Genomic DNA, 24,747 nt, shown 5'->3' with positions numbered 1-24,747 from the left:
TAATTGTTTAGCCATAATTGAAACATTTGTATTATACTTCGATGTCTAGCCAGATATAAGTCAGCAAAATAGCAAATACAGTTATCTAAATATTAAAGTGTTAGACCTGAGCAAGTACCCTGTATTTATAGTATTTACTGTATCTTCTAAATATCTTCATAAACAAGTATAAATATAAAACCAAATTGTCCGCACATTTTTAGTAAATTAGATGTTTGTCTTATTTTCTAATAGTATAAGAAACTCATAATGTATCATAAATGTTTAAAAACAGAAGGACCAATACTGAACCTTTGTAAATACAGGGACTCTGTGTTCAGAAAGTCAAAAGAATAGTATTTGAACACTATTTTATTTCATAACATTTACTGTCATACAGTAGTTCTTTCAACAGTTTATTCAACTTCAATACTAATATTTACAGAACTTTAAAATTTAAATTTTGGTGTATGTATGGTATGTATGGCATCAAAAACTGAAATATATATATATATATATATATATATATATATATATATATATATATATAATCTAATACCACAATAATACTACGGATTATACAAAGTCGTTGTTTGTGGGATGTTTTGCAGGAACAGCAAATGAACTAAAAGTTGATATTTTCCAGTCGTGTAGGGTGAGATTCTTGAAGTTCCGAACACTTTGCTGAGAATGTCATGGCTTTTTCAGGTTTTCTATTTTTGCAACAAGGCCTCTTCCTGAACCCTTAACTTTTCATTTATCTCAGCCTGAAGAGAAAATGAAAAAGGATTTAGGGAAAAGCTGCCCTCTGCTGCACTTTGTCTTTGTAGGTTTGACATATCCATCTAGCCTTTACACAGAGATTACACTTCACGTGTCTTCCTGTTTTACAGACATTCACAAAATAAGAGCCTGCTTTTAAGTGATAACATTTGCCATATTAGGGCGCATAACACATTTGAAATGTGTATTAAAGCATATGGAAACTGTCACATCTTTAGAAATATGGGGTAAAAATAAAAAATAGTAAGACAATTAGGATAACTTTCCAATTATATATTTTGATATTGTTTATTCCCCTGTGACAATTACAGTTCAATAATTTTTTTAGCAAGTTAGGTTTTTAAGATAAACACAAATGTTAAATGCAGTAAGGGTCATATTTACCAAGCACTGACAATACAGTCTAACATTTATACTGGAGTTATCGACTTGCTCAGGGCTGGGCAATTGCGGCCCTCCAGATGTTGAGGAACTACACATCCCAGCATGTTTTGCATCAGTTTCAGCATGGCCACATAGCAAAACTAATGCAAAGCATCCTGGGATGTGTAGTTCCTCAACATCTGGAGGGCCGCAATTGCCCAGCCCTGGACTTGCTTGTTCCCAAATATAACACAGTAACTTCTAAATATGATTAAAACAAAAAAGTTAGCATTGGTTCATAATACATTTACTTGACAGCATAGTCCCATGAACTACTTATCCATAGATTGTAGTTGACCAGTCATAGCATAGGGCAGTGATTCCCAAACTGTGTGCCGTGCCTCAGGACACTTGCAGGGGAGCCCAGGACCAGTTTCATTATTTTTGATCAATGTAATATGCAAAACCAGTGCTTGTAGCTGCCAATCAACACATATGTGGACAAACAGTAGCAAATATTGTCCCACATGCCCACCCACCATTGAGCAAACACCCTGGCGAATTTGAAACTCGCCAAAGGTGTTCGCTCCCGGGGTTTGCACATGCGCATATTCACACATCCACAAACCCCAAACATCGGCCGGGGTAGCAAATTCAGCCCGCACCTAGTGGGTCTGAATTTCCCCCATACTCTAGGACCTCAGTGTGGGCCCCCTCTCCTACCCCACAATGATAAATTAAGAAAGTGAAAATGTACAATTAGCATTTGTTTGCAAGTACCCTTCTGAAGCATTGTCTTCATCCAAAGTCGTGAGCTGTCCCTCAGCAACAGTAGTGAGTATGAACACTCAAGTAGATTTCAGAGGGACCACAGCACTAAATGTTCGCCTCATCATATGGGAACAATAATCTTCAAGAATCTCAGGTGGGTGGATATTATCAAGAAGGCCCACAAGTGGTTCTTTCTGAGGCAGCTGAAGAAAATCAATTTGCCACAGAAAATGAAGGTCAAATTTTACACGACCATCATTGAGTCCATCGTCGGCTTATCGTGTGGTTCACTGCTGCTAACATCATGAACAAAGTCAGACTGCAGTGGATCGTACATTTAACTGAAAAGGTTATCGTTTACATCTCTCTTTGACCTATATTACTCTAAGACAAGGAAGAGTGCACCTCCATTTTCAGAGACTGCCACTTGGAAAAAGTTTCAGTCTATCAAGACCAAAACCTTACACCACATGAATAGTTTCTGTCCCATTGCAGTTGCAGTGGGGCTTATCAACAATCCCTCTGCCTCTCATGCACTATAGGATGTAATCCTCCATATCACCACCACCCTTGCTTATAAAAGTGAAATTATTAAATTGATATGCATATTTATTGTGATTTTTTACATTAAAAACTTTAGCTATATCTTCTTTTAAGCACCAACTTCTCCAAGTCAATTACCATGTGTGTGCAAAACTGCTTCCTATTATAGTAATGTGTGTGTTTGTAATCTTGTAGTAGTGCATGTGTGTGTGCATGAGTGTGTGACCCCTGGTGTGTGTCACTCCCCTGCCCATGTGAGTGTATTTCCCCCCAGAGTCAGCCACAGGGAGAATTAAATCTCTAAGCAGCACCCCGGACCCATCAGCACCCTCCCGTGTGTATATATGGAGAGGAGACTACAAGGGGCTGAAAACGTGAGTACTTTATTTATTCAAGCTCTGCAGGGTTTTTTAGCACTGAAAATGCTGCAACCATTTTTTGGGAATTGGATACCATTGTGAATCCAAAATTGGGTGTGAGGTACACAAGTTTTTTTTTACCTCCCTAAAGACTGCTCCCAACTGCATTCCCTTAAGGCAGAAAAACAAACTGTGTCCACAAACATCATAAATTCTAGAGGGAGTCCTCATTAGCTATCTGTGAGTCTGACATTTCCGACACTGTACACTTGGAGAAGCCGCCTTCCACCATTTATGCACCCTATACAAATGTTGGGATGAGTAGCACAAGTAAAGATTGTGACATAGAAATCGAGGATGCTACTGTGCAAGTTCAACAGCATAATGAGGATACTGGTTATCTGATGCTAATGAAGATGTTGATGAGGTTGTTGTTTGTGTAAAAGTAAGTTAGCCACTAATGGCAGTAGCTAGGATCATGAAAAAAAAAAAGTCATTGTCAAATCTGGGCACAATACAAAAAAAAACAAAAAAGACCTTGTGTGTGGTATTATTTTTAACCTAAATCCTGACAACCAGCCATCTTTACCATTTGTTAAGCCAAAGTAAGTAGGTAGGGACATTATCTAAAAACATCCTCCAGGTTATGTCATTTGGAGCAAGGCACTGCAAACTGAAAATTCAAATAAGATTATGCCAAGCAGACCAGCATAAGCTAGATCTTAAGCAATCTCCACTGCCAACACCTTCATTATCAATGTTATTAATGATCAGAGGTAGTCTTGCTGCATTCTATTTGAAAAGATTGACTTCTTCTCCATCCAGGATGCCCCAGAGAAATCCTTGCACACTAGAGCTGCTGTTAATGTGGATAGAACTTTAGCACTTTATAATTCCAGTAAAGTGACTTCCAACAGTAGCGGTTAGGAATGTCAAGCTGAATTTAAGCTCAGTGTGATGTATACTGCCTGTTATAACACTTAAAAGCGCTCACCACACAGGCAATTAAAATAATAAAAGCAATATAGCTTGTTTCATATCTCAAAATGACTCCACACATGGTTCCCTGAAAACAGGTTTTTCTGTAATACAACTCCCAATTAAAAATAAAACAAAAAGCATTGTGTGATTCTGTTTAGGTATGCAAACTTACTAACAAAATAAATGAATCACACAAACAATCTAAATAAAAAAGAAGGCATATCTTAATATTTACAGAATACATTAGCCGGCAAGAATAATTTAACCAATGCATTTTGTTGTGATACAAACCACTGTTGGTAATAGGACTTCGGAGCATAAAAGGATCATTTGCTCACCCTGATACATATATTTATTTATTTATTTACAGGTTCTTATATAGCGCAGCAGATTCCGTTGCGCTTTACAATAGTAGACAGTGATAAAACAAACTGGGTAACAACATACAGACTTGGAGGTAGGAGGGCCCATATATAGTTCTCTTAACTAGCAAACATATTACTGTATTATTTTATTTTATTAATAAACATAATAACTGAAATCTTTATGATGGTTCTCCCTCCCTCTTTGGACATGTTGAATATATTATTATTATTATTTTTAAACAAATGGTCAATTTGTGCTGGTAGGTGATACTGGCCAAAATAAGAAATCCTTCTGTTGGCAAGAAATGCTGTCTGTTCTAAAGAAAACAAGACTACTCCCATTAAGTTTCTATATCTAGTGCAAACAAAAACTAATCTATGCTTTAGTTTGACAAAATGTCACAGTGCATTTTGCACACTTCCTTACAATAACTCTAGTAAGCTTGTTTATATATCAAAGTCAATGTTCAAGCAAGCTAACAAGTTATTTATGAGATAAAACAACTTCCTTTATTCCACAGTCTACAATAATGCACAGAAAACAAATGTTTGGGGTAAAATAGAAGCACTAATATTTTACATTAATCTCTTAATTTGCATATGGTTTTGCAAAAATAAACTCCAACCGGATATGTAATACGTATTTACTGTATTTAGCTTTAAGGAAAATGGAGATGTATGTATATCTACAACTGAAAATGTAATACACAATTTAATATATTTAAAATATGTGCTGTATTAATGGAAGTAGTTTTACAGATAAAGTAGATGTTGGTTCTCCTTCCTCAACATTGGTGGTGCTGGTTTTACGTACTCAACTTTAAACATCAAAGGGTGCATGTAAAGATGTACAAATATATGGGTATTTTATGTAAATTAAGCATCTTCTTGTGGCACGCATAAACAAAAAAATTGTACACACATGTACACAGAAAAAAGGGGGCGGTGGAAATGTGCTATAGGTGAGAAGCCATTCTTCTACTAGTGGATATATATATATATATATATATTGACCAAAAGTTATTAACATCTTGTTATTAGAAAGAGGCTGTTCAGTGCATGGAATTAGTATAATGGTAGAGTTGTTAAATGCAGTCTGACTCCGGGCTGACTTCTACACTCACAATCTACCCAGTATCAGTCATACTACAGTACTTACCAGATTACATTCCACTCTAACACTAGTCAGAAAAGTATCTGGCTCGTCATCTCTAATCTGCTCTCTTCTAAGGTACTCCTATAGAAATTATGCAGTATCCAGTGACACGTAAATCCAAACTTCCTTGCGGGTGTCCCTGTCAAAATCCGCCAGTGAGTTTAGACTTGCGCCTCCATTTTGGGTATTTGCCAACTGCTGGATATCTGCTGTCGTGTGGCCCCAGTTCATAAGGAAACATTATAAAAGGCCTACCGGTTTCCAGCCACCTCAGTCTGCTTCTGCACCGGGCCCAGGTCCTGTTCCACAAAGCTCATTGCCCGTGACAGTAAATCATTAACATGCCTGCTATATTATTTGATGGTGTGGCCATCTAATTACATTATTTTATTTATTTATCCATTTTGACTATCGAATAAAGTAGATTTTCATTTGAATATGTATGGGGGGGAAAACAGATGTTTGCATTTAATTGGATTTCAATTTTATATGGAAATGCATCTTTGTATTTATTAATATCACTGTCAAGACATAATTTTCATTTGTGTATATGACACTTCATTACATTATTACAAGTATGGTAATGCATATTTAGCATTCATGAATGAACAATCTTAAGCCACTTATCTACTTTTTCTCTACACTGCATTTTCTTTTTACTGTGTTAAGTATATACACTTGTTACTCCAGACATACACTTGGTGAAAATGCTAGAATTGCTCTAGAACTGCACAAATATGTCATAAGTATTATTTTTGTGCCAAGAGTCTCAATTGTGATCAGGCACCTTCAGCATTGGTGCTGACAGTGGGAAGGGGCATATAGCAGGGCTTTCTTATCTCTATGTTGCTTTGTTACTACTCAGTTTGTTGTAGCATTGTTTTAATTTGTAATGTGCAACGGAATATGCTGCGCTATACAGGGCCGTTGCACCGGAGTGCCCCAGGTGTGTGGGGGGGTGTGCTACAGGGGTGGAGTGGGGGGGGAGGTGATGCAGTCGCTCCACTAGGGGAGTGGTGGCTTGGGTTGCCAGGTGCGATGCGGCAGCTGCTGCTGCATTGCTCCATGCCGAGGTTGGGGTGGCGAGCGAGGGTGATGCCGCCAAGGTATTCCACGGGGGGGGATTGGCGGTGAGTGGGGAGGCGGCCGCCCCCCCATGGAATAACTTGGAAACGACCCGTCCACTAGGGGGCACATGTTGATGTACACCAGGTACATTGATGACGTGTTCCTGTTGTGGACGGGCGGAGAGGAGCGTTAGGTTCACCTCATGACTCTCTTGTCATCCGGAATGTTTACATTTCCTGGATGTCCAAATCCAATTAAAGAATGGTAAGATCAGTACGCAGGTGTTTAACAAACCCACTGATCGCAACACACTTTTGCGATCAACAAGCTACCACCCACCAGCTCTGAAGAGAGGCCTACCTCTGTCGCAGATGATTCGAACGGCTAGAATCACCAGTGACAGGGAGAGGGTATCTGAGAGCTTGTATTGTGTGGTGGATACATTTCAAATAAGAGGGTATCAACACCATGAGCTGTTAAAGGCCAAACAAGACGTGCTGCGGATGAATAGATCAGATTTACTGAAGTCTTCCAGTAGAGATAATTCTAATGTGATTCCCCTAGTCAGTGATTTTTCCACGGTCCACCCTATCCTTCAGAGGGCAACGAAGGCCCTTTGGCCTATCGTGAGTACCGATAAGGACCTCCCCATTTGCCGGGACAAACGTCCCATTCTTGCTTTTATTCGGGGGAGGAACCTCAAGGACCGATTAGTTAAATCGGACATTACAGGATTAGGGAAAAGCATCCTTCCAAATGTATATGTCAAGCCGGCAGGATGCTATAGCTGCCACAATTGCATTACGTGCAAATTTGTGACAACATGTAAAACATTCATGCATCCCCACTGTGACAAACAGTATAATATCAGGTTTGTCCTCACTTGTGATACAATGCATGTGGTCTATATTATCAAGTGCCCATGTGGCCTTTGTTATGTGGGCCAGACCACATGCAAATTCAAACAAAGGATGGCAGGCCATAGATCATCAATTGGTTTGGCATTGAAGGGTCGAGATATCGACCAACCAGTGGCACGGCACTTCAGGGAGGCAGGTCACTCCCTGGAGTCGCTTAGGTACTTTATGATTGATCATGTGCCATTGTCACTGAGGGGTGGCGATCGAGACAAATCCCTTTTATTGAAAGAATCTCAGTGGATTGTCCGGCTGGGCACCACTAGTCCTGGAGGACTTAACGAAAAAATAAATTGGAATAGCCTTATTTAATGTGGAGGAGATTAGAAAGCTGCAGACTGTCCTCTTTGTAGTATCATGATGTTTATAAATATAGGTGGAGGCAACGTTCTGTATATGTGACATGTCTAGTCCTGTAGTTCCATACTCTGGTCCTATGTCATAGGTCATTATGATATCAGTTATCATGTACTGTATGTGCAGATAATAGTTAATATGCAGTAACCTAGAAGCACTTTGCATTATTCTGTTGTATGTTATATGTTTGTATGCTATTTCTATGTAATTAACTGTGTGAGCTTTATGAGGGACGGGGGGGATTAACCAGTTGTGGCGGCGAGCCCATATGGTGAGGCCCTACCCGTTCCCTTGCTCAGTGTTTTGCTGTATTGATTTCAATGTATTTATGTTTGCTTTATTGTTCTATGTCCCAACAGGCAGGTTCACCCTCCAGCCAGCAGGGGCTGCTGCGTTGCCGTGCTTTCTAGACCAGCAGGACAGGTGGAACGCAGGTAATACCAGCTGGAACGCACCAGCGTCACTTCCGGCTGAGGTGAACAGCGTTCCCGGAAGTGCAGGTTCATGGACTTCCGGTAAGACGGACGGTGGGACCCGGCGGCGGAGGGAGTGCCTGGAGGGACGCACGGGGGGTATTTAGGTGGGTAGGTAGTTGTGACCAGTGCTTCTCTCTTGTGTGTTCTGTGCCCTGAGGACGGGGTGATTCCCGAAAGCGCTTGGTGTGCAATACACAGTATTATTTTATTCATTGGCTGATTGCCTTATTTGAGTGCCTCCCACCCCCTGGAATTGGTATATATATATATATATATATATATATATATATATATATATACACACACAAGACCTGCACTCTCACCCTATAAGGAGGTAGCCGCTGGGGTGCCGTATAAATAGCAGTGTATATACAGGAACAGTGCTATGTAAATACAGTAGCTCCCAGAGGAAAGGGGTAACAGTCCCTGTTACCCCTTTCCATGCTGCTGTTTTTGTTGCCTCTTTGGAATTCAACTGCCTTGAGAATGGTCCAGTAGGACCGAAACGTCGGCAGGCTCCTTATTGACCTGAATAAAAACGGGACCCACTGTTCCTGATGACCTTTACTACTGAAATCTGGTGAGTGCTGTTTTCCCTCTGGGAGCTACTGTGTGTATATATATATATATATATATATATATATATATATATATATGCAGGGTACAAATAAGCGGCACTCGGAGACTCACGTACTGGTGAAGAAGGTGGAAATTTTATTCCATGTGCCCAAAAGAAAACGTTTCGGAGCTCGGGGGCCCCGTCGTCAGGCCCCCGAGCTCCGAAACGTTTTCTTTTGGGCACATGGAATAAAATTTCCACCTTCTTCACCAGTACGTGAGTCTCCGAGTGCCGCTTATTTGTACCCTGCATATCTCCAGAGGATTCACTCCCTCTAGTCTGAGGGCACCGGAGCAAGGATTCCCTGGCTTACAGTCTCCAAGACCTGAGTGCCGGTCGCATTGGATTATATATATATATATATATATATATATATATATATATATATATCTTTATCTATCAAGGTCCAGACCATGCACTACTCTTTAACGGTTAACCAAACCTCTGTGGTGGCTGGCCATACATTGTCTGGAGAGTGGAAACAGCTTTTTGCATGCGCCCCTACCACTGCATTCCACTGGTGGGCCCTTCATATCCAAAGTCTGACATTGACTGCCTGTCACATTGTGCGGGAATAGCTTAATACACTACTGTATGAAATGTTCTTGAATTAACACAGCTTTGTGAAAATTACATTGTTCTTCTGTTAAATAGAAACCTTTAAGGTTATTTGCAAAACTGCTCATTATATTGGAACAACATCACTTAAAGCTAATCTAAATTGCTCAATAACAACTTGTGATTAATCAAACAATGTAGGCTCACTGGGAACAGTGACTGCATTTTGTGAGATGGCTTTTTGTAAAGGGTACTTTATACAGTCTCTGGCATTCAGATATCAGTTAAGACTTCCCTTGAGATATTCCATTCAAACACATTTTCCTAGGCAAGTCTGTGTTTTACAACCGTATAAATAGATCCAGGTTTAATTTATTTTGCAGTCTGAATCAATGCATTTATTTTAGACTATAGAACATGCCTTTGCTTTGAATTAAAAAAACACACTAATACTGCAATTTAACCTTTGAATCAAAACTTTTCCTTAGGTAAAAGTGGTTATAAAAGTAATTTGTGAAAATGTACTTATTTATTAATGTTTTAAGCAGAAGGTGCCTTGTATTCTGATTGAGTGAGAAGTTTCTATCTCAAAAGTCAGGGGTTCCCAAACTATGCACCTAGGCTCCCTGGGGTGCCTCGGTTTGGTGGTCCAGAACCGATTCAAATTACTCCTGGTCAATGTATTAGACAAAATCAGTGCTTGTGGTTTCCAGTTTTAAAATATGTGGATAAATAGAAGTGAATCGACATAACTGGACCTAAGGATGACATATAAGCACAACCTATTAAATTTAATATTGTTTTCTGAAATTCTCGGTAGCAAACTGTGCACCTAGGGGTGCCGTGACAAATATTCTGATAATCTAGGGTGCCGTGATGCAAAAAAGTTTGGGAACCACTGTCATAAGGATTAAATCTACAGATTCCTCCTGATTATAAAATAATGATTATTGTGCAATACTAATGTCATAACTAAGTAACTAAGTTAAGAGCCTTTTTAATTATAAATATATGCTGTCAATATTGTATGAGCAGTACAAATATTACCGACGTTTGATTCAGACCCAAACCCAGAAGTGGGGAAATCCTGAATCGCCAATTTCTGCACTTCTGCGCATGCAGGTGCTCCGGAGTGCACATGTGAGACCCTGAAACTGCAATCACAGACTGTTGCAGTTTCAGGACCGGCAGGGGGCGGCAACGAACCGTGGGTGTGTGTCTGTGTGGCAACCGATTGTTTTGAGGAAATGGTCCAGACAACCCAGGTGTCTCTGGAACGCTCAGAGGGAGGGATGCGGCGAGCCAAAATACGGCTGGCCTACAACTGGATTCGCAATCAGAGGGCAGCTGTGAATGTAGGAGCGCTTGGCTGAGTTGAGATGCTCTCACACTCTAGCAATATGACCACAGAGTAGCGCCAGTTGCAGTTTTGCAATTTTGAGTTAGGCCCATTACACAGCGCTGAAAAGCTACTGCATTTAGTTTGGTATTAAATACATTAGAAATGTGTTTGGAACATAATGGATGTTTATGCTAAACAGCAGAGGAACTCGTGAGCAATGGGGGAGGGGGGGCGCACTTCATCCATGCGCAAAGCTGCGAAATTCGCAGCTTTGTGTGTGGACCAGAATAAGGTCCATGGTATCATGCATTAAGGGGGTAATTGTCTAAGATTGGAGTTCTATGTCAGATGGGAATTTGCTATGTCAACCAATCAGATACTATCTGTTATATTCTAGAAGGTGCTAAATAAGTAAGAATTAGATTCTTATTGGTTGGCCATAGCAACATCCCATGTACAATAGAACGCCCATCTTAGTAAATTTCCCCCTAAGTGTGTTGTATTATTAAAGCCAATGTATTAATAAATTAATAAAATTCAAACACTTGTCAATTTCTATTTTATTTTTAGCGCTGCCATTCTTGTTTTTATCTTTGTTATTGTACAGGAGTTACTACCCTGTTTGTATGCAGCTGCTTGGATTAGCAGCACCTGCTGAGCACCCCATTATACACAACCCCACAGGGTGTCTTTATTTTTTTATAGGCCAAGCCACAGCCTTCTCTTCTCATAGTGGTCAGTACTGCAGGACACTTGGTTGCACTGCAGTAGTAAAGTAAGGCCCTTACAAAAATTGTGCATGTGGCAGTCATCAAATAACAGGTGTTGTACCAAGATGTTCCTCATAACACATAATAAACAAAGCTGTACAACCTCATTAACTAAACTGCAATTGAGACAGCATGCAACACTTGGGGACAGACAACAACTGAAGCATATTTGCCTATACTCCCAGAATTTCCAGGAGAATCCTGGAATAGTGGGAGATCTCTTGAAATCTGGCAACACTTGTTAATAAAGAAATTGTGCAGATGGTGCACATTGCTCCCTTTCAGATCAGCTTGGACAAGTACTCCTCATTTTTAGAGCAGATGTCACAATAGGAAATCATAGATGTGTCATATTGGATAAGTGGACAAGTGGTTAAAGTTGTGAATGGCAACCAATGAACGTCTAATATTTTATAGAGTGTACTTGCTAAATACTACCACAAAACTTGTTGTGGGAAATTTATCCACTTCTTTCACTGCTTGATACTACAACCCTATTCTGGGGAGGGAATTTGGACTACAGAACTAGAACATATTTGTTTTTTTCTAAATTGAGCATTCCTTAAAGTTCTAGACTAGCGGCTGACTTGTGAATTACTGTAGCAAGTGTGACGACTCACATCTGTGGGCAAACCTAAACACACCATGCGTGGAATTTCTGTAGCCTGTCCCAGGGCCATATTAACCCATGGCTTGGTACCTAGGCGGGTATTCTGGGTTGCCTCTGGCTCTTCAGTCTTTCACACCACAACAGCAGATGTTTGGGAAGAGGTGCTTATGCATCATTTACACTTTTAGTATTCAAGTGAACACGGATACCCAGTTGACATAAAGTCTTTTGACCTATTTTTCTCCCAGCGTAATTGTTCTTCTACTTCTTTTCTCCTTTGAGTCTTATTGGTCTGCTGTCTGGCCCGCACAGTCTCAAAACAACCTCAGCAGTTCCGAATATGTCTTGCAAAGTGCAAACTCTTGTATTGTGCTTTTTTAATTATTGGGTTGTTTAGAGTTGTTTTAGAGTATTCTTCTATTCTATAGGGTAGGATCTGCATAGGTTCACTGTTATACGCAGTACATTTTTGTCTTCTTTTTCTTTTGTCTCTTCTCTTCCTTCACTCTACACTACATATTTTCTTTTTTTTTTTGTTCTGATTAAGGTATAGGTGCAAGTTAACCCAGTAAGATAGTCCACAGATAATAAATACTTAAATAAAATAAAAATAAATTTAAATAATATAGTATATAGCACCCCCGTACTAAACAGCAGAACTCAAATGAATTTACCATGAGTGGGGTCGGCAATCTCACTCAGTGCGCGTATTGCCAGGGAGAATACATCTGTGTGAGATGTGTAGAGATGACTGCTTTGGAAGCCCAGATTTCTGATCTAAAGCAGACCATCGAAACTCTGAGGGACATTGCCAAATTAGAAGAAAGTTTCCGCCTCACTGTGGAAACTTTGGAGGATCAGGGGGTTTTAGCAGTAGATGAGGAGGTTGAGCCAGCTAGCTGGGTAACAGTCAGAAGGGGTAGTAGGGGGAGGAAGAGGCAGGCCAGTGCTGATTTAACCAATCCCAGTAGATTCCCCAGTCTGGACGAAGCTACTGCGGATGTTACTTCAATACTGGTGGGGTCGGATGTGACCTGTACCTCTAGCAACCAGAGGACCGGCACATCAGACATAGTGGGGGGCTAGAGAACCAGGGACCACAAGACAGATGGTGGTGGTAGGGGATTCTATCATCTGTAAGACAGATAGGGCAATCTGCTACCGGGGCCGTGATTGTCGTACAGGCTGTTGTCTTCCAGGTGCTCGGGTACAGCATATCACAGACCGGGTGGACAGATTACTGGGAGGGGCTGGACCAGACCCAGCGGTCGTGGTGCACGTTGGCACAAATGATCAAGTCAGTGGCAGGTGGGGTGTCCTTAAAAACGATTTCAGGGACTTAGGACGTAGATTAAAAGCAAGGACATTTAAGGTAATTTTCTCTGAAATTTTACCTGTGCCACGCGCTAGTCTAGGAAGACAGAGGGAGCTTATGGAGCTGAACGCGTGGCTAAAGGGATGGTGTAGAAAAGAGGGGTTTGGGTTCCTAGAGCATTGGTCTGACTTTTCAGACAGGCGCCATCTATACAGCAGAGACGGATTGCACCTGAATGGAAAGGAGGCGGCAGTGCTGGGAGGCAGGATGGTTAGAAGGTTGGAGGAGTCTTTAAACTAGTCATAGGGGGGAGGGATGCAGATATAAACTATGGGCATATTAGACAGAACAGTGAGGAACGGGCATTTAAGAGATTGGAGGGTGGAGAAGGGGGGTTGGGGAGAAAAACTAGAGTCAGTAAGAAATCAATAGAGCAACGAGATCCCAATGTAGCCTCAATGGTAGCATCTAATAACAAACACAAACTCAAATGCATACTGACTAATGCAAGAAGCTTAGCAGGAAAAATTGGGGAACTAGAAGCTATGGCAACTAGGGATGACTATGACATTATTGGTATAACAGAAACATGGTGTAATGAGTCACACGATTGGGCGCTAAGCATGGAGGGATATACTCTCTACAGAAAAGACAGGGAAAATAGAAGGGGCGGGGGTATGCCTTTATGTAAAAAAGGACTTAACATCTTGTGGGAAAGTTATGATCTCAGATACAGAAGAAGATAACTCGGAGGCCGTGTGGGCAGAGATAACTGATAAAAATAAAAAACCCTATAATAAAATTTTAATAGGGGTAAGCTACAGACCACCAAACGTGAACGATAGGGACGAGTCTCTACTCTTAAACCAAATAAAAAAATCGTCAAATCAGGGGCAGGTACTAATAATGGGGGATTTTAATTTACCAGATATTGACTGGAAAAATGAGACATGTAAATCATCTAAAAGCAGTGGGTTCCTAAGCTTGCTCAAAGATCAGTTTATCACTCTAACGGTATAAGCTCCAACTCGTAATGGGGCACTACTGGATTTAGTATTAACAAATAACATAGATTTAGTTTCAAACACCAGAGTAATTGAACACCTAGGGAACAGTGACCACAACATGGTCTCACTGGAAATCAACTTCCGTAAACCACAATATACAGGACCGGGTAAAGTACTAAACTTCAGAAAAGCTCATTTCAATTTAATCCGGGAAGCTCTAAAAGAAATTAAGTGGGGAGAGTTATTCGAAGGGAAGAATGCAGAGGAAATGTGGGATACATTTAAAAATGTGCTAGAATCACTAATACATCCCAAAAGTCAATAAGGGTAAATTCAACAAAAAAAAGCCAACATGGTTGGACAAAAAAGTAAGGACAGCGATCAAAAATAAAACAAAAGCGTTTAAATTCTATAAAAATAACGTAGATGAGGAGGCATTCATCAAGTATAAAGAAACAAACAAAACTTGTAAAGAAGTAATCAAAGTAGCTAAAAGGGAAAATGAAGAGCGCATAGCCACAGAAAGCAAAACTAACCCCAAGAAGTTTTTCAAGTACATAAACAGTAAGCGAATAATTAAAGAGAACATAGGCCCATTAACCGATATCAACGGTAAAAGTTTAGAAGAGGATAAAGGAAAAGCGGAACTGTTAAATAAGTTCTTCTCATCAGTGTTTACTAGGGGAGAGCAGATAGTGGAAAGCACAGATACCACAACTGGGACAAACAAACCGGATCTCAACATAGATCTCTCGACCGATGATATAATTTTGAGGCTCAGCAAAATAAAAACTAACAAATCACCAGGGCCAGATGGGATACATCCTAGGGTACTAATGGAATTAAGGGAGGAACTAGCAACCCCTATATATTGCATTTTTGAAAATTCACTATCAACAGGTATGGTACTAAAAGACTGGAGAATAGCAGAGGTATTGCCAATATTCAAAAAAGGTAAAAGGGATGACCCTGCAAATTACAGGCCTCAATAGTGGGTAAAATATTGAAGGAATTTTAAGGGATGGTATCCTGGAATATTTAGACCTTCATAGTTTACTTAGTATTAACCAACATGGATTTGTGAAAAATCGTTCCTGCCAGACAAATTTACTAGGCTTTTAGGAGGATGTCAACAAAAACCTTGATAATGGAAACGCAGTAGATGTGGTCTTCCTTGATTTTGCAAAAGCTTTTGATACAGTACCACACATGAGGTTGATAAATAAAATGGAGGACCTGGGATTAGGGGCAAATATCTGTAGATGGGTAGGGAACTTGCTTTGTAATAGAGAACAAAGAGTGTTTGTGAACAGTGAAGTATCAACTATGATACCAGTATTAAGTGGAGTGCCACAGGGTTCGGTACTGGGGCCCATCTTGTTTAACATATATATTAGTGATATCAGGATGGGGATTCTCAGCAATGTATCCATCTTTGCTGATGACACAAAATGATAGAGATATTAAATCAACAGAGGATGTGAACGTACTTCAAAATGATCTTAACAAGCTAGATGAGTGGGCTAAAAAGTGGAAGATGAGGTTCAATGTGGATAAATGCAAGGTTATGCATCTTGGGTGACGTAACCAGGGTGCAAGTTACAAACTAAGTGGGCAGGCATTAGGTACTTCAGCACTTGAAAAGGATCTAGGAGTCCATATGGATAATAAGCTGGGGTGCAGTGTTCAATGTCACATTGCAACAAAAAAGGCCAACAGAATTCTAGCATGTAATAAAAGGGGCATGGAAACTAGAGACTCAAAAGTGATTATGCCACTGTACAAGGCATTGGTTAGACCTCACCTTGAATATGGAGTACAGTTCTGGGCCCCACACTATAAAAAGGACATCATAGAATTGGAAAAAACCCAAAGAAGAGCAACAAAGCTTATTAGGGGAATGGAGAATTTGAGCTACGAGGAGAGATTAAGCAAGCTGGGACTATTTACACTAGAGAAGAGACGTTTAAGGGGGGACATGCTCAACATGTACAAATATATCAGGGGCCAATATAAGGAACTCTCAAGCAGCCTTTTTACAGCAAGAAAGGAAGCTAGGACGTGAGGGCACGAATTTAGATTAGAGGAAAGAAAATTTCATTCCCTCAAAAGAAAAAAATTCTTTACGGTCAGAGCAGTCAAACTTTGGAACTCTCTTCTTGGAGAGGTGGTGTCGGCAGATACAATAAATACGTTCAAAATAAGGTTGGACAAGCATTTATTGGATAAAAACATCCAAGGGTACTAATAAGAACCATATTCTGTCTTTTACAAGGGATAAGCTATTAAAACGTAGGTTGAACTCGATGGACGCAAGTCTTTATTCAGCCTTATCTACTATGAAACTATGTAACTATGTAAACTACTATTTACCACAAACTACTATTAACCACAATGCAGGTAACAGTGACTACAAAAATATTAAAGGGCCCTTAGTCACTGCAGGGCCACTGGGCTTCAGCCTAGCCATTCAAATGGATAATACTGCCCCCTTTGGTAATGTCCCACACTACAACTTGCCTGTACAAACTCCTTGAAATTGATTGTCATACATAGCATAAAATAAACTGGTTCTCCATGAATAGTAAACAAGTAGCCACTGTATTATTTCCAGAATTAAAAACTGGTACTGTGTATACTGTATTAAAAAAATAAATTACAGTAAACAGATATAATGTACAGCAGGCTCTTCTAAAATGTCTTTAGTAGATGACCTACTTAACTAAGGTTACAAGTCAGCTCAGATATACAACTCAGATGTACAAAGTATTAAACCGTATATTCCAGCAAGTAAATGTTACCTGTAGGCTATCAATAGCATCCGCTGTAACTTCCTCTAAGACGGTCTTTACTTCATCAATGCTATACCCACTTAGGAGATTATCTTCATCTGACAGATTTTCCTTTTTATCAAGCTCTGCAGGCAGTGTGGTATCCTTATTTAAGATTAATAAAATAATTAATTACAAAAGAATTACATGATTTGTTTCACACTGCAGAAAGTAATACGGTTTAATATGAGAAAAAGTCTATGTTTTTGCCATTTTCTGTAAATGGCAACATGACAAGAATTACATGAAAGACGTAAGATATTTTACTTGAATGTACTGTATAATACAGTCATTGCACCATCTGTTTGAGCAGTTAATCATTTAAAATGGTATTATGGAGCCCTTATTTATATTCTGTTGCGAACACAATCAACAAAACAAAAAAATGTTTTAATGATTAAAAGCACAACAAGGTAAAATGTATTATAAGTATCCCTTATCCGAAATGCTCGGGACCACGAGCATTCCGGATAAGGGAATTTTCTGGATTTTGGAATATTTTTTTTTAAACATACTTACCTGTCCCCTGGTGGTGCCCCGATGGTCCCTCAGCGTCCACTTTGTCCCCTGGCATCCACGGCAGGCCTCCAGCACCGTCTCCGGCATCTCCAGTGGTCCCAGGAGTGAATTGCGCGAGTTCCCAGGCGCGCCGGTGACGTCACCGGTGCACATACACACTCGCGCAATGCACTCCTGGGACCACTGGAGACGATGCTGAAGGCCTGCCGTGGATGCCGGGGGACTTGGTAAGTATAAAAAAAGGGTTAGGGGGGGTAAAAAAAAAAAAATCGAATTATGCCAAAAACACACGGTTTTTGGAATAATTCGGATACGGGATGCCCGGTTGCGGGATACTCTACCTGTAGTATGCATATCAATCATATGACTTACGACTTGCTGTATGTAGGATGTAACTTCAGGATGTGAATTCACACAAGAAAAGATCAATTAGTTGGTGGGTAAGTGGGTACTATTGGACCGCTCCTGGATTTGTTGAAAGGACCTGGCCTGCTACCCACTTCCCTTGACATATAAGCCTCTCTTCAAAGCACAACACATTCTATTTGGAAGGGCCTCGGGCAGGCATGTCCAAACTATGGCCCTCCAGCTGTTGTGAAATTACACATCCCAGCATGCCTTGCCATAGTTTTAGCATTCACTAATAGCAAAACTGTGGCAAGGCATGATGGTACATGTAGTTTCCCAACAGCTGGAGGGCCATAGTTTGGATATGCCTCGTTTAGGGAGTCCTCTGGATCCTCCCCTTGTTCAGATTTGTTTTAGGTGCCTACCCAATTTGGACATGCCCACGTTCTCCCTCTTGACAGCCCTGACTGCAAACTACACAGAATCAGAAGTAAGCAGTCAACACTAGGACATACCTTTCAACATTGCTGGTTGCAGATGTCTGGTTGGGGTGTCTGAAAAAGGGGCATGGCTTGACAGGAAAGGGGGTGAAACTTTGAGGCATCCCCATTTGCATCACTGTGGGGACATCTCCTAGATGAGGGTCCGACCCCAGGCTATCCCTGCACTGTGAACAGATGCTGTGCACACGTGCAATGCATCTATTTCACTCGCTGTTCTGGTATGACAGTGATTTCCACAAGCAGTGGGATGGCAGTACAGTCCCAGAACATTGAGTTTTGAAGAAAGATATACCCAATTTTATTCCACCTCTGCATCAGACCCTTAGCTCTCATCATATTCAAATTTTGCAATGTATTTAACAAAGAAAACAAAGGGGTCAATTTATTAAGATAGTGGTTCTATAGAAAATGGGATTTTCCTATCTACTTCTCATATATTTTTTCTCACCTTCTAGAACATATTAGATAGAATCTGATTGGTTGTTCATATTCAATAAAACGCCCATCTAAGTAAATAACCCCCAAAATGTCTTTAATAACATGGTCCTATGTCCAAAAATGTAGTGTTTCAAATAAAAAACAACACTAACATGGCCCAAGCCATGTAAATGTATCAGTGGAATTTGATTGAGGGCTATGTATTGTGATGTATTTCTACAGATAATACCATTGTATTAAATAAGCCCTACAGTGCACTTCTTAGAAATCGATGTTGGTTATTTTGACAAGCAGAACTGGTATAACTGTAGTCTTATTACAACATTTTTACTGTTAATTGCCGCATTAGCCATTATCACTTGAAAAGTCCATTCATGAAAAATAAATATAGAAGGCATTCAAATTGGGGGTAATAAAGGCTTCTAGAGTAATTGAACCATTTGACACACTGCAGAATGCTATCTGGTTTGCTGCAACTCATGGAATAATTACAATTTAAAGGATATATTATAGGCAATTTGATTAACTTTTTCATTTGCTGGATTTTCATTTTGAACATGCAAAATCCTTACTGATTCCATTACGAGCAAGGATTGAATTGCTCACATATAAATTGATATTTAGCTAACATGAAATGCACATTTCTGCAAATTATTTTATTAGAGATTATTTTCAATTATAAATGTTGTTGCATTTTTTAAGCTTATGACTCCTGCACAAAATGATGTACTGTAATAGAAAGGGTTAAATCTAAAGTCAGGACATAGGAGGCTCAGAGGAGAGATGTTAAAGTGGACTAAAAGTTGGAAGACTTCCTACAGCATGATAAGCCCAGTAAGCATGCTCCTCACACTAGATAGCATCAGGGCCGGCGCCACCACTAGGCAAATATAGGCATTTGCCTAGGGCGCCGGCCACTGGAGGGCGGCATTTTGCCCCCCCCCCCGTGCCACCCGGGTACCTGTCCTGCGGCGCTGTGTATTTAAAGCTGGCGGCGGAGGCAGCGGGGGTCCCTGCAGTCCATTAGAAATAATGAGCGCTATCCGCCGGGCTATGCGGAAGCGCTTCTGTTGTGAAAACACTGGCAGCATGGCGCACGCTGATCTCAGCCAATCAGCGTGCTGCCAGTGTTTTCACAACAGAAGCGCTTCCGCATAGCCCGGCGGATAGCGCTTGTTATTTCTAATGGACTGCAGGGACCCCCGCTGCCTCCGCCGCCAGCTTTAAATACACAGCGCCGCAGGACAGGTATCCCCCGGACAGCGCCGCAGGACAGGTACCCCTCTCCTCCGGCACCGGACAGCGCCGCAGGACAGGTACCCCCCTCCCCCAGCACCGGACAGCGCCGCAGGACAGGTACCCCCCCTCCCCCAGCACCGGGGCGCCCCGACCCCGACTCGCCTGGGGCGCTCCGGTGCCTTGCACCGGCCCTGGATAGCATGATTACATTCACTCAGGGATAGAACAGTGCAAAATCTTATTATTGGCCTGATGAAACAAAAGAGTTTAATAATATTAGTTCTATCTAGATGTGGCACAGTCGACATATAGAATTAAAAACCAGAATGTCAACATGGCCAGAATGATGACAGTCTGCATATCAACAATGATTTTTTTCCATACAGTTGAAAACTAACTCTAATTGCAGTCTAAGGGGGATATGCAATCCAGGATCACGACTGTCTGTCCGTCCCGACAGCCGTGATCCTGGCCCGTTTGCGGTTTGATTCAATATCCCACACACCGATTGCCGAAAAGGGGGCGTGTCCGTGTAAACGGCCGTGGATTGTCGAAATACGACCGTGATTGCGAAAATCCGAGGCCATTCTCGACAGAACAGCCAGAAAGCTTTTAAAGTCAGGCTCGTTCTACGGTGATGCCTCTTCAAGACAACATTGAATAGGCACCAGCTGCTATTCTCCTTGTCGGAAATAGCGGCAGAGGATTGAATATCCCCCTAAATATAACCCTGAATATTATAACCATAACTACAGCCTATCCCAAATCCTAACCCAAAAATCAGCTTTTGATATTTACATTGTTGACATTCTGACAATTTTGACATTATGTCATTGTCAACATTCTGAATGCAGACTTGAACATCTACCACCAGTTTATGAGGAAACATATTTTGCATATAAGCTTTAGTTTCTGAAACAAATATCAACATCTCTCAGTCAGTAGCGTCAATCACCCACTAGACACCACTTAAAAAGAGGTGTGGCTTTTTGGGACTGGACATGGCTTTGCGCAAGTGCATAACTAAACGTTCAGACCACTGTTTCTGTCACTTCGGGGATCCAGGAGATGCGAGCTGCTACCATAGACTGCATTGCCTGCAGTGTCAGCTTCTACAATGTGACAGAAGCAGCGTATTGCAAATAATGTTGCAGTGCAGCATCCTGTCACTGAACAAGGCCCGGCACTTGGTGTCACACCTCTGCAGGTGTAGGCCGGGTGTAGACTGGGTGCACACCCCCTTGTGACGCCACTGCTTCAGTACAGCTTTTTGGGTGATCAATTGATGATAGAAATGGCTGCATGTTTGTTATGTTGAATATGGAGTATACATTTGTAGCATAACATAGAGAACATCTCTCCACTGCCTGCTGACATCATGTTTACAAAATAGTGCTAGTAATGGTAGATATTATTTTGAGTTAAGTATTATTATCATTTATTTATATGGTGCCACAAGGGTTCTGCAGCGGCTGACAATACAAAGATGATGAAAACATCAAAACAAGAAAATAGTGATTAACAGTACAAATGCAAATTAGGACAAGTACATGGTAAATAACAGACAGTGGCAGCAGCAGACATTGATACAATTAAATCAGTGGCAGAGATATATTCTTAGTAATACACATGAGTAAGTCCAGTGTGAATCATGAGCACATACTGTAATATAAGAGGCAGTATGTATTTTACAAAGCAATATTAACTAAATATGAAAATGTACAATTCACAGGATGTGAAATGTTTTTAGGTTGAAGGTGAAAATGTCATCATTCCAGTTCCAAATGTGTTTAGTATACTGACATTATCTTAACACGTCCATCAACATTTCAATAAACACATTCCAAGCATTTGTGAATCATACCACAATATTTTCTGTGTTTTCCTTTGGAGCCGGTGGTGCAATAAATTTTGTATAGATTTCAGAAAATATTCCTTCTTCCAGTGGTGTTGGGAAAGGTGTTTCTGCTGGTTTAGCTATCTCTATTACTTGCTGTGGAACAAGGGAAAATAGCATTTAATTGGCTGCAATCCTGTTGAAAATATTCAGTAACAAAATACTTCACTGTGATTAATACAATAAAACCAACTGTTCTACATGTGTGCAGTGATTACCATGACAACGCTCACAAATGTAGTCTTTTTTTCCCTCATGGGTTACATTTTTAATGAAAAAAACATGCAGATTAAATTAACTCTGAATTTAAATTTATTTTTCAAAAACAAACAAAAAGATTATGTACACATAAGAATAATACTAGAATAAAAGCTTTTTCAGATGAAAAAAATCAGCATCATTTTACTGCATAATAGCAGGACTAAAATGTATCACACAAAGAAAAGAAAATCCGTATTCATTAACTGCATTTTATTGTAGAGATATGCCTTGAAAAACGAAGTTGCTTCGAGAATTCCTAAACATTTTAATTTTCTTTTAAAGTATTACCAGTATCTAAGGTATCTATAAAAAAATAAAAAAAAGAACATTGTGTCTTATAAAGCATAAAAACTCAGTATGAAGGAAACAAAGATTCAACTTGATTCTGTGATTTATTACGTCTCTGCTGAGTTCTTTTGATCCTCGACTTTGCCCTTTGTCCTCTCCTTCAATGCAATATGTACTTTAATAGCTACAACATCAGTTTAAAGAAAACAATACACAGAAAAGCTGCTATTTCACTTAAACTTCCAGTTCTTTTACTTTTATTTGAAAACACTTACAGACAAAAGGCAAAAACAACATCTAAATTGTATTGCACAACAATGTTGCAAACAAAACAGAAGGCAATGCCACAATGAAATGCACTTTTTTAGGCTTCTAAATATTTATGAAAGCAAATTGCTTCCATCTTAAATGTTTCTTTTTTATGTATTTGTAAAGAATGGCTTTCATCATCCTATATAAACTCTGGGGTGGACCGGAACAGCAGATGAAAGAGGTGAACATGATGGAGCTACATAAATATATGTTAAGAAATAAGCATCAGATGATAGGATTCATTGTCAAATTGACTTATACGTTTGTACAGTCTATAGGTAATCCTTAAACTTTTACTATAAAATAAAACACATATCTTTGGCGCATTTTATATAGCAATAGCTAACACAACCTCCTAAACTGGACTAGTGCTGCCAAGAGATCAGCCAAGCCCCCATACTAGAGAGGGGTGTGACAAACATGGGGGCTATTCTAAATAACTGGGTCATCCGAAGAAAAATCCCAATGTTTTTGGTGGTGCATCAAATAGAGTTTGCCCAAGCATTAATTAATTATTCATTCCAGGCCCTGCCGGAATGAATAATTACATATACATGGTCAGTATACATGGTCAGAGAGGACCATGTATACTACAATACACCCACACTCTCAGTGCCACTGTTTGTGGCTCCTCTTAACCACTCAGGTAGTCATATGTGCGTATATTCAGAATGCCCAGTGATGATGTAATGTAGACATAGTAAAAATATACATTGCATGTACAGTAATATATTTAATAAAAGTGAAACCTATGCCTTCTAATAGCATCTAAACGCCTTTTTTGATCATGCCTGAACTCGTCATGCAAGTCAATTTAAGAGAAATTCTCCATAAGAAGCAAAGCAAATAGAGAAACTCATAAAGATTAGTTAATCAGCTACTCTGTTGTTACATTTTAATTGTTAAGAATGTCCATTAAATAAATTATAATATACGTAAGTAAATGTTTACTTAATTCATACAGGTTTAGAAAATGTGTGTGTGGGTGTACAGTATATGTTTGTATTGTATGAAAAATATGTACCCTTTCATTATCCGAATTCTCTTCTTTTACAAATGGGTTGCAAGGGTCAGACATTATAGTAAATGATCACCCTGTCTATTAGACATCTAAAGGTTTTACAATCTGACTTTGGTTTACAATGTAAAGGATCGTCTTCTACCAGTTACCATCACTCCTGTAATCCATACATTTGTACTTGATCACCCTAACATAACTCTGTAGTATACACAAATTATGTGACCTGACGTCATTCTCTAATAAATCTAAGAAGATCTAAATGCTAAAACATATTTTTCTTGCAGAAGCCACAAATAAGATCTTTATCACAATGCAAAATAATTGAATTCATAATTACTGCCATTCTCTAAAGAAAAGTAAAAGTTGAGCAGACATAACGTCGTAGTGTAAAAGAAAAAAAAAATAACTTCACTTACAGTAATTAATGCTGGTGTCATAAAGAACAATTAGCATAAAACTTTAACCCCTTCCCGACGAGGCCTTTTTTGTTAATTTTTTTTTTTCCTCCTTGCGTTCAAATAAGCGTAACTTTTTTAATTTTCCGGCTATATAGACACATGAGGGCTTTTTTTTTGCGGGACAAGTTGTACTTTTTAATGGTACCATTTACTATACCGTATAATATTCTGGGGAATCAGGAAATAATTCAATGTGGGGTAAAAAAAAAAAAACGCCATTCCACAATTTTGCGCTGGTTACGGTTTTTTTGGAGTTCATAGTTCGTTTAAAATGATGGGTTATCTTTATTCTA

The 24,747-nt window shown here is 39.8% G+C and overlaps 1 protein-coding gene across 1 annotated transcript in view; it reads right to left on the bottom strand.

Annotated features, from left to right (window-relative positions):
• Nucleotides 1-435: 435 nt before the first annotated feature.
• CABCOCO1 (ciliary associated calcium binding coiled-coil 1) overlaps nt 436-24,747 on the bottom strand; it is a 95,131-nt gene continuing 70,819 nt past the window's right edge. The window contains exons 6-8 of the mRNA XM_083145593.1: nt 22,082-22,210; nt 17,141-17,275; nt 436-746 (exon numbers count right to left, since the gene is read on the bottom strand). Of these exons, the coding sequence (XP_083001719.1) occupies nt 693-746; nt 17,141-17,275; nt 22,082-22,210 (318 nt within the window). The 3' untranslated portion in view covers nt 436-692. The remainder of the gene's footprint in view (nt 747-17,140; nt 17,276-22,081; nt 22,211-24,747) is intronic.

The sequence above is a fragment of the Crinia signifera genome, chromosome 6 (genome assembly GCF_055691185.1).
Source record: "Crinia signifera chromosome 6, ASM5569118v1, whole genome shotgun sequence".
Taxonomy (NCBI): domain Eukaryota; kingdom Metazoa; phylum Chordata; class Amphibia; order Anura; family Myobatrachidae; genus Crinia; species Crinia signifera.
The sequence above is the reverse complement of the archived record's forward strand: the minus strand, read 5'-3'. Positions and strand labels throughout refer to the sequence as shown.